Source organism: Rhinolophus hipposideros (assembly GCF_964194185.1).
Source record: "Rhinolophus hipposideros genome assembly, chromosome: 16".
Taxonomy (NCBI): Eukaryota; Metazoa; Chordata; class Mammalia; order Chiroptera; family Rhinolophidae; genus Rhinolophus; species Rhinolophus hipposideros.
This window is the reverse complement of record NC_138062.1, coordinates 38252468-38264188: the sequence shown is the minus strand read 5'-3', so window position 1 is coordinate 38264188 and position 11721 is coordinate 38252468. Positions and strand designations below refer to the sequence as shown.

Here is an 11721-nt window from a genome sequence, read left to right as displayed (position 1 = left end):
CTTATAGTTAAGTCTTTGATCCATTTTGAGTTAATTTTATTGTGTGGTGAGAGAGAGCAGTGTAGTTTTATTCTTTTGCATGTGGCTTTTCAAATTTTCCCAGCATCACTTATTGGAGAAGTTTTCTTTTCTCCATTGTAGGTTTTTGGCTCCTTTTTTGAAAATTATTTGCCCATATATATATGGGTTTATTTCTGGGTTCCAATTCTAGCCCATTTGTTTTGTGTGTCTGCTTTTCTGGAAATACCATGCTGTTTTGATTATTGTTCTTTTTTAGTATAATTTGAAGTCAGGGAGTGTGATACCTCCAGCCTTGTTCTACTTTCTCAGGATTGCTTTGGCTATTTGAGGTATTTTGTCATTGCATATGAATTTGATAATTTTTTTTGTTCTATTTCTTTTAAAATGCCATTGGGATTTTGATGGGAATTGCATTAAATCTGTATATCGCTTTGGGTAATATGGCCATTTTAACTATGTTGATCCTTCCAATCCATGAACATGGAATATCTTTCCGTTTCTTTGTGTCTGCTTTGATTTCTTTTAATAATATCTTGTAGTTTTCAGTGTGTAGGCCCTTCACATCCTTTGTTAAGTTTATTACTATGCATTTTATTCTTTTTGTTGCAATTGCAAAAGGAATTTTTAAAAATTTCTTTTTCTGAAATTTCATTGTTAGTATATAGGAATACAATGGGTTTTATTTTTTGTAAATTGATATTGTATCCTGTAACTATACTGTATTTGTTTATTGTTTCTAATATTGTTTTGGTAGAGTCTTTAGGGTTTTCTATATATTGCATCATGTCATCTGCAAAGAGTGACAATTTAACTTCTTCATTCCCAATTTAGATGCCTTTTATTTCTTTCTGTTGCTTGATTGCTCTGGGGAGGACTTCCAATACTGTGTTGAATAAATGTGGTGAGATGGGGTATCCTTGTCTTATTCTTGATCTTAGAGAAAAAGCTTTTAGTTTTTCACCATTAAGTATATTAGCTGAGGGTTTATCCTATATGCCCTTTATTATATTGAGATACTTTCCTTTCATACCTATTTTATTAAGTGTTTTAATGATAAATGGATGTAGTAGCTGATCAAATGCTTTTTTTGCATATATTGATATAATCATATTAATTTTATTCTTTATTTTGTTTACATGGTGTATCACATTGATTGATTTCTGTATGTTGAATCATCCTTGCGTGCCTGGAATCAAGCCCGTTGGTCATGATGTGTAATGTTTTTAATGTATTATATGTGATTTACTAGTATTTTGTTTAGGATTTTTGCATTTGTATTCATCAAGGTATTAGTATGTAGTTTTCTATTTTTGTGTTTTTTGTTTTGTTTTGTTTTGTTTTTTACCAGATTTTGGTATCAGAGTAATGTTGGTCTTATAAAATGAGTTAGGAAGTATTGTCTCTTTTTCAATTTTTTGGGAAGAATTTGAGGAGGACAGGTGTTAGATCCTCTTTGAATGTTTGGTAGAATTCAAAGGACTAGTGAAGCCATCTGGTCCTGGACTTTTGCTTTTCGAGAGGTTTTTGATGATGGTTTCAATTTCCATACTGTTGATCTGTCTATTTAGATTTTACTAGTTCTTTGTGATTCAGTCTAAGAAGGTTGTAAATTTCTAAGAAATTGTCCATTTCTTCTAGGCTATTGAGTTTGCTGGCATATAGTCTTTCGTAGTATTGTATGATACTTTGTACTTCTGTGAAATCTGTCATAACTTCTCTTTCATTACTGATTTTGTTTATTAGTGTCTTTTCTCTTTTTTCCTTAGTGAATATAACCAGGGCATTTTCAATTTTATTATTTTTCTCAAAGAACTATCTCTTTGTTGCATTAATTTTTAGATGTCTTTTTTGTTCTCTATTTCATTTAATTATGCTTTAATTTTTAGTTTTTCCTTTCTTTACTGACTTTGGGTTTTCTTTGTTCTTTTCCTAGTTCTTTAAGATGTAATATTAGGTTATTTATTTGGGATTTTTTTTTCTTGAGATAAGCCTATAATGATATAAACTTCTCTCTTATTACCACTTTGGCTGCATCCTAAAATTTCTGATATGTTGTATTTTCATTCTCGTTTGTTTCTATGTATCTTTTGATCTTTTATTTCTTCTTTGACCCAGTCATGCTTTAGTAGCATGTTGTTTAATCTCCACATGTTTGTGGAATTTCCCGTTTTCTTTTTGCAGTTGGTCAATTTCAAAGTATTGTGGTTGGAGAATACACTTGGTATGATTTCAGTCTTCTTAAATTTGTTGAGGCTAGTTTTGTGTTCCAACACATGGTCTATCCTTGAGACTGTTCCATGTGCACTAGAGGAGAATGTATAATCTTGTGTTCTGGGGTGAAAGATTCTGAAAAGTCGATTATGTCCATTTGGTCTACTGTGTCATTAAGGCTGATATTTTCTTATTGATTTTCTGTTTGGATGATCAATCCATACCTGTTGATGTAGTTAGGTCCCCTATTATAATTGTGTTTTTGTCAGTTTCTCCTTTTAGTTCTGTTAGTAGTTGCTTTACATATTTTGTATTCCTTAATTTGGAGTATATATATTGAAAAGGGTTGTTTTCTTGATGTATTGTGCCCTTTATCATTGTGAAATGTCCATCTTTGTCTCTTGTTACCTTTTTTATCTTGAAATGTATTTCATCAAATATAAGTATGGCTAAACCCACTTTTCCCTGTATGCCATTTGCTTGGTGTATCATTTTCCACCCTTTCACTTTGAGTCTATATATGTCCTTGCAGCTGAAATGTGTTTCTTGAAGGCAGCAAATGGTTGGGTTTTGTTTTTTGATCAAATCTGCTGCTATGTGTCTTTTTATTGGTGAGTTCAGTCTATTCACATTTAGGGTGATTGATTATTGATATATGAGGATTTCCTATAGCCATTTTATCTTTTGTTTTCTGGTATTTCAGTGTCTTTATTTTTTCTTTGCCTTTGTGTTCCTTTCTGTTATTTTAGTTTGGTAGTATTCTATGATTTTTTTCCTTTTTTTAATGTTATGTGCCACATTTCTGGTTTGTCTTGTGTGGTTACCATTAAGTTTATGTAAAAGAATGTTTCTTGTATTATAGCAGTCCTTTTTCTTCTGTATGCATTTTATCTCCATTCTTTTTTGCAAATTCAGACCTTTACTCCCTCCCCCTTTAGTATTTTGTTTTCACAAATTATGCTGGGAGTTCATTTCTGAGTTGCAATAGCAATATTATTCTCTTTTAAAAGTGTTTTTACCTCCTTTAGTCTTCATGTTATATTTAAGTGTATAGTGTAAGTGTATAGTGCTCTATTCTGAATAAAGGTTGCAATGTCTTGTTTCTGTTATCTATCTGTTATCTTGCTCATTGTTTTGTACCCCTTTGGTCTTTTTGTTTCAGGTAGAACAACCCCCTTCAGTATTTCCTGTAATGCATACCTGTGGTGGAAATTTCCCGCAGCTTCTGTATGTCCGAAAAGGTCTTTATTACTCCTTTGTATCTAAAGAATAACTTTGCTGGATGTATTTTTCTTGACTGGTAATTTCTCTCTACTAATAGTTTGAATATTTCATTCCACTCCCTTTTACCTTATAGAGTTTCTGCTGAAAAATCTGATGATAATCTAATAGGCTTTCCTTTATAGGTTGCCATCATCTTTTCTCTGGCTGCCTTAAGAATTCTTTCTTTGTCATTAATTTTTGACAGTTTCCATATAATGTGCCTTGGAGAAGGCCTTTTTGAATTGAGATGTTTGCTTCTTGGATTTGAGGATCCATTTCTTTCCATAGGTTTGGGAAGTTTTCATTGAATATTTGTTTGAAAACTTTCTCCCTTCTCCTTTTGGTATGCTCATTATTATTTTTTTCTTATTTTTTTACTGGGGAACATTGGGGAACAGTGTGTTTCTCCAGGACCCATCAGCTCCATGTCAAGTGGTTGTCTTCAATCTAGTTGTGGAGGGCGCAGCTCACTGGCCCATGTGGGAATTGAACCAGTGACCTTGGTGTTATGAGCACTGTGCTGTAACCACCGAGTCAACTGGTTGGCCGCCCACTAGTGGCTCAGCTCCAAGCTCAAGCCGTTGTTTCTCACTGGTCCATGGGAAGCGACCTTGGTGTTATGAGCTCCGCGCTCCAACCACTGCTGCCCAGCCAGCCGCCCCTGAACATTATTTTTATATTGCCGTTTCTGACGAAATCAGATAGTTCTTGTAGAGTTTGTTTTTTAATTCTTTTTTTTCTAAAGAATTTCAAAGTATATCATTTTCTACACATTATTATTATTTTTTTATTTTTATTTTTTTTTAACAGGACTTTATTGGGGAACAGTGTGTGCTTCCAGGACTTTTTTCCAAGTCAAGTTGTTGTCCTTCAGTCTTAGTTGAGGGGGGTACTGTTCAGCTTCAAATTGTTGTCCTTTCAGTCTTAATTGTGGAGGGCGCAGCTCAGCTCCAGGTCTAGTTGCTGTTGCTAGTTGCAGATCTGACACCGTACCATGCTATCACAGTCTTATTGAGTATATTCCCTATGCTGTACATTACATCTCCAAACTTATGTGTTTTACACCTGGAAATTTGGTCCTCTTGTTCCCCTTCACCTTCCCCCCCCTTTTAAAATTTTTCAATTACAGTTGACATTCAATATTATTTTATATTTCAGATGTATAGCATAGTGGTTAGATATTTCTATCATTTAACAAATGATCCCTGTGAGTAGTCTAGTACCCACCTGGCACTGTACATAGTTATTACCATATTATGGACTATATTCCCTGTGCTTTACATCCCCATGACAATTTTGTTTTTGTTTTTTTAATTAAAGTTTATTGGGGTGACAATGGTTGGTAAAGTTACATAGGTTCAGGTGTACAATTCTGTAATACATCCCCATGACTATTTTGTAACTATCAGATTGTATTTCTTAATCCCTTCACCTTTTTCACCCTGCCCCGAACCCCTACCCATCTATCACCCCAATAAATCTAGTACAATATGACAACATACATAGTTATTACAATATTATTGACTATATTCCTTATGCCCTACATCTCTATGATTACTGTGTAATAACCAATTTGTATGTCTTAATAGCCTTCCCCTTTTCCACTCACCCCCAACCCCCTCCCATCTGGTAACCATCAATATGTTCTCTGTATCTATGAGTTTGTTTCTGTTTTGTTTATTTTGTTCTTTAGATTCCACATATAAGCAAAATCCCATTGCATCTGTCTTTTTCTGTTTGACACACCACTCAGCACAATACCGCCCAGGTCCATCCATGTCACTGCAGGAACCCATTCCCTTCCAGGGCCAAGCAATATTCCATTATATATATATACATAATATATATATTCCATTATAAATATATATATATATATATATATATATATATATATATATATATATATATATATATATATATATATATACCACCTCCTCTTTATCCATTCTTCCATCCAGGCTGCCTCCACATCTTAGCCTTTGTAAACAATGCTGCAATGAACATATGGATGGACACGTACCCTCAAAGTGGCATTTGGGTTTCTTCAGATAAATACCCTGAAATGGGATTACAGGCTCTTTTTTTTGTCTCTTCATATAGCCTGTTTTAAAGTCTATATTGTCTGGTATAAGTATTGCTAGTCCAGCTTTTGTTGTTGTTATTGTTGCTGTTTTCATTTCCATTTTCATGGAATATCTTTTTCCACTCCTTTACTTTCAGTCTGTGTGTGTCTTTTGATCTGAAGTTAGTCTCTTGTAGGCAGCATACGTCAGGATCTTCTTTTCTTATCCATTCAGTCCTCCTATATCTTTTGATTGGAGCATTTAATACATTAACATTTAAAATAGTTGTTGATAGTTATGTAGCTATTGCCATTTTATTATTCATAATTTTGACTTTTTTTATCTTAAAGAAGTCCCTTTAACTTTCCTTGTAATACTGGTTTGGTGGTGATGAACTTCTTTAGCTTTGTCTTGTCTGGGAAGCTCTTTATCTATCCTTCAATTATAAATGATAGCTTTGCTGGGTAGAGTAATCTTGGTTGTAGGCCCTTGCTTTTCATCACTTTGAATTTTTTGTGTCAATCCCTTCTGGCTTGCAAAGCTTCTGTTGAGAAATCAGCTGACAATCTTATGGGAGCTCCCTTATAAATTACTAGTTGCCTTTCTCTTGCTGCTTTTAGGATTCTCTCTTTGTCTTTCACCTTTGCCATTCTAATTATAATGTGTCTTGGTGTGGGCCTGTTTAGGTTCATCTTGTTTGGACTTTCTGTGCTTCCTGGGCTTGTATATCTATTTTTTTCACCAGGTTAGGAAAGTTTTCAAGTCATTATTTCTTTAAATATGTTCATAATCCCTTGTTTTCTCTTTTCTCCTTTAGGTGCCCCTATTATGTGAATGTTTTTATGCTTGATATTGCCCCAGAGGTCTCTTAAACTTTTCTCATTTTGTTTGGATTCTTTTTTCTTTTTGCTGTTCCAACTGGGTGTTTTCTGCTACCTTGTCTTCAAAATTGCTGTTTGATCCTCTGCTGTATCTAGTCTGCTGGTAATTCCTTCTAGTGCATTCTTCATTTCATTATTGTATTCTTCACTTCTGACTGGTTCTTTTTTATGGTTTCTGTGTCCTTTTTTATTCTTCCTATCTCTTTGTTGAAGTTCTCATTAAGTTCTTTGAGCATCCTTGTAACCACTGTTTTGAACTCTGTACCTGCTAGGTTGCTTGCATCCATTTTGTTTTTCTCTTTTCTGGAGTTTTTTTCCTATTTCATTTGGGATGTATTTCTTTTTTTCCTCATTTTGGCTGCCTCCATGTGTTTGTTTCTATGTTTGTTTCTATGTATTAGATAGAACTGCTATGCCTCTCAGTCTTAGTAGAGTGATTATATGTAGTAGGTGTTCTGTAGGGCCCAGTGGTACAGTCTCCCTGCTCACCTGAGCTGGGTGCTCCAAGTGTATCCCTTATGTGGGTTGTGTGTGCCCTCCTATTGTAGTTGAGCCTTGGTTGCTGTTTGCACATTAATGGGAGGGATTGACCCTCAGGCTCATTGGTTGTAAGGACTGGCTATGACTACAGTGGAGGAACTGATTTGCCAGGTTTGACCCTATGGAGCAGCATTCACTTTAGCAGGGCTATGGTGCCTGCCAAGTTTGCCCTTTGGGTATGTTGTCTATGGAGGCAGATGGGTGGTGCTCTGGTTAAATATGAAGCCAGGCACTGGGCATGATGGCCCCAAGGCCTCCTTTGGGGGAGCTCTGCTGAAAGCCAATTTCAACTTCAGCCTGTGCCCTGCCTGGGCCACCTGGCATGAGCCACAAAGAAATACACAGATGGCAGCCACCCACGTTGGGCTTGGAGGTGCCTCGAGAGGCCAACCTGTGAACCGAGCTGGATGCTGTTAGTGTTGGCCTTGGAGCTGCTCAGCAAGTGGTACAGGGCCTACCAAGGCCAGATGTTGCTTGTTTGGGTTTTGTGAACTTTTGAGAGATTTTTAGGATTAGAAAAGTCACAATATGAGCCAAGACAGGCCATTTGTATGGAAAAGCTACTAGAAGTGGCTTGAGTGGGTCCACAAATTGGATGGGGTGGGGTCTCAAAGAATCACCTGGGTGGGGCAAACAATGTTAGCCAGATTGATAGGGATTAAGATATGGTGGTCACCTGCATCTGCATGCTGGGAGAGGAGAAGGCTCAACAAAGAAACAGTGCCTTCTGCCAGCACTTCTGGAGAAAGCTGTCCTTCTAGCTTTTACTAGAAGAAAATTCAGTTCCTCTGGCAACTTTCCTACTGCTACCCCAGCACACTGGAGCCAGAGGGAGTTCTAGTGAGTTCATCAGGGAGTAAGTTAATGAGTGGGTCCTTTAAGTGAAATGCATGGGACTCTAGCTGCCTTCATCTCACTCAGCCACAATCTCTACTTGTTTTCACCACCAGAAGTTGTGAGGATTTCTCTTCCCAGCACTCGACCCCTGGGCTGGGGAACCTGGTGTGGGACTGGGACCCCTCACTCCTCAAGGTGGAGCTCTTCAGCTGACAGACCTCCTGATTTTTAACCACCACACACAGGTATGGGACCAGCCCGTTCCATATCTCTGGCCCTCCTGCAAGTCTTGATGTGGCTTCTGTATATCCTTAGTTGTAGGACTTCTGTTCAGCTAGACTTCAGGAGATTCTCAATGATGTTGTTCTGTAGTTTATTCATCATTTTGATGTGGTTTTGAGAGGAGGCAAGCACAGCATTTACCTACTCGACCATTTTGACTGGAAATTCACGTTGTACACTTTAAATATTATAATTATATTTGTCAATTATTCCCAATTCTCAACAAAAAAATAAAATGAAATAATTAACATAAAAAGGCCTTGACAAAATACTTCTTGATACAGAATGAATATCCTAATATCTGAGGTGGTCACTCTGATGTTTCCTGATCCAAACCCCCAACACACACAAACATAGAACTCACTGCAGTTATCATCTGCTCAACAATGAACAAAGCACAATTGTCTCAAGAATTGCGTCTTTACCACCAGAAAACCTTGGGTTCAAATACCAGTTCTGGCACTTCCCCATGTGCAACCATGGGGGGCTCTTTCTTTTGGGAGACTCATTATTTTCTTGGACCAAGAAAACATCACAGTTCCTGCATTACAAAGTTGCTGAGAGAATAAAATGATGTACAACTGTCAAATCAAGTGTTCAACAAATGTTAGTGTTACTAATATAATTGTTTTTACTAATCTCACCTTATTATAATTATTTAATATATCATTATAATTTATATCTCTTATACAAAATATATTTGTATTATTAATTATGATTGTTAATAATTATAATGATTAATTCACTGTTATGGACTGAATGTTTGTGTCCCCCCCAAATTCATATACTGAACGCCTATAATGTGAATGTATTTGAAATAGGGCCTGTGAGGAAGTAATAAAGGTTAAATTAGATAAAAGGGCATTCCATAGGGCTGATGCACTTATAAGAGGAGGAAGAGATACCAGAGCACTCTCTCTCTGCCATCTAAGGATACAGTGAGAAAGCAGCTATCTACAAGCCAGGAAGAGAGCCCTTACCAGGAATAGAATAGGCTGGTACCTTGATCTTAGATTTCCCAGCCTCTAGAACTGTGAGAAAGTAAATTTCTGTTGTTTAAGTCACACAAATTTTATCATTATAGTCTGGGAAGATGAAGACATTCATTAACAGGGAGATCTCAACTTTACAAAGTAGGGCCTTTCATTCATATAAATAGTACTAAAGAATAGGGAAAGAATATACTAAAAGTGATTGGGGCTCCTACAACTGATTTCCATAAATCGATGGGAGAAAACATGAACCCAGCTAGTCATGGGATGGGAAGAAGCTGGACACTCAGCCTTTAACATAGATCTTAGCAGCTGCATTACAAGTGGGTGTGTTGAGGTGATGGGTGGCGTGGAGGACCGCTGAGACCACACCAGCAGCCCCCTATGTGGTCATCACTTTGGCCTGACCCCAGCTCTGCTGAGCACTTTAACCAAAGCCATTCGCACCTCCCGGTTCCTCAGACTGTAGATGAGGGGGTTAAGCATCGGGGTGACTAGGCTGTAGAAGAGGGAGGCCACATTGTCCTGCTGTGGGCTGTGGTAGGAACCTGGTACCATGTACATGAACACAGCTGCGCCATAAAAGAGCCCCACGACTGTGATGTGTGAAGAGCACGTGGTGAAAGCCTTGTTTCGGGCCTCCTCTGAGCGCATGCGTAGAACAGCCCCCAACACGTGGCAATAGGAAGTGGCGATGAGGGAAAGGGGAAGCACAAGGATCAGCACCCCGGAGATGGACAGCGCCAACTCATAGGCAGAAGTGTCTGCACAGGAGAGCTTCAGCAGGGCTGGCACCTCACAGAAGAAGTGGTCCACAATGCGGGAGGCACAGTAGGAGAAGTGCAGAGTGATGGAAGTCTGAATGGAGGCATTGAGCACACCTGCCAGCCAGGAACAGCCCACCATGAGCATGCACACCTGGTGCCTCATAAGCACAGGATACTGCAGGGGGTAACACACAGCAACGTAACGGTCATAGGACATAAGGGCCAATAGGATGCCCTCAGCCACACCCATCATTGTAAGGAAGAATATTTGAGCTGCACAACCCCCAAAGGAGATGGAACCTTTTTCCTGCAGGAATTCTGATGCCATCTTGGGGATGGTGACCAGGGGGAAGCCAACATCAAACAAGGAAAGTTGACTGAGCATAAAGTACATGGGTGTGTGGAGCCGGGAATCCATGCAGATCAGGAAGAGCAGGACAGTGTTGCTCAGGAGGCCTATGACAAACATGGCAGCCACCAGGGAGAAGAGTAGCTGAGGTGACCCTGAGTGACTGAAGAGGCCCACCAAAAGGAAGTCAGAGGTCACTGATTGATTTATATTCATATCCCCCATGTTTCACATGACATACCTTTGCTGCAGGTAGAACAGGAGACCAATAGAAGAAGCTTGAGTGGGAATGTCACAAACTTTAATCCCACCTGCCAATGACCGTCTATTGGTAGTGGCTGCCTAGAATGTCATCTTGAGAAGAGTTATGAGGTCACAACTAGAATCAGTAGGGAGGAAAGCCATAATCAGTAATACTTGTCATAGGCATGGGGTAGGAGAACAGTAACTTGCATCTCTGAATAAGATACTTGGCCATACCCCAGTCAAGAGCTTTCCACTGACTGGTCCAAATTTTGAGGTCCAAATCAAAGACACTAACATAGCTCTAGTAGAACATTTCAATAGCCCTCATCTCAGTGGTCCTGAGCCCAAAGCAGAGTTGAGATTTGAAAAGGCTGGGAGGTGGAATAGGGGATGATGGAGCTGAAGCAACAATCTTAGCAAGAAAACAGAGAGATGGGCCTTGTTCCAAATACCTGGATGAGAATTTGTAGCAAAGAGAAATGTATTATTACGAGCCAGCACTAGAGTCAAATGAAAGATGTGAATCTAGGGAATCTGCACCATAGAGGCACTTGGGTCCATGTTGGAGATCAAATGACCTGGGGTTAGGTGGGTAGGACACTTGTCAATGAGCTCAGCAATTATTGGTGACTTCATTGCATTGGATGGGGGAGTAGCAACCTGTGCGTAATCTGAGTCAATTTCAAGGACTAGAGTAAGGCACGGGGCCTTGAAGATTGTGAGTCTCTAATAAACATTGCCTGAGTGAATGAGGTGGACAAAAAAGATGGCCATGAAAAGGAGCTGCACACTTACATCAGGAATACTTAATTCCTTTGGCAACCTCCAAGCCCCCAGGTAAACCCAAATTGCCCTGGAATACAATACAGCACACATAATTCCAACAGTGGACAATGCAGGACCAGAAAAATGTTTATTCCCAACTGCGGATAATTAGAGAGGCAGCAAGACAGGTCATTTAAAAGCAAGTGGAGTCTATTGAGGTCCTCACTGGAGCTCTTTGTCCTAAGGCTGCCATCTTTACTGAGATGACCTTCAAAGCTGTCTTTAATTTCTCACCGTTCTGATTTTCCTATCACATTCAAGCCCCCAAACTATTGTTCACATATGCTTTCAACAAAGTTTGTCACACTCTGGGAGGAGCATAAGACATTCAAAGGTGAATCATCAAGGCAAGGTCCCCGCTTCCCTAGACCCCAGTCTCTGTCAGGGTACAAATGACAAACAAGGAGATAAATGAACAAGATCTTTGTGAAAGAGGGAAGTACA

General features: G+C 38.7%; 1 protein-coding gene across 1 annotated transcript; it reads right to left on the bottom strand.

The window, feature by feature from the left end:
- Positions 1 to 9483: 9483 nt before the first annotated feature.
- LOC308509126 (olfactory receptor 2Z1-like) lies at positions 9484 to 10431 on the bottom strand (the record flags this gene model as incomplete). The annotated part of the gene is made up of 1 exon (XM_081076812.1): positions 9484 to 10431. The coding sequence occupies one exon, from the start codon at positions 10429 to 10431 to the stop codon at positions 9484 to 9486; it is 948 nt and encodes a 315-aa protein (XP_080932938.1).
- Between the last annotated feature and the right edge of the window lie 1290 nt (positions 10432 to 11721).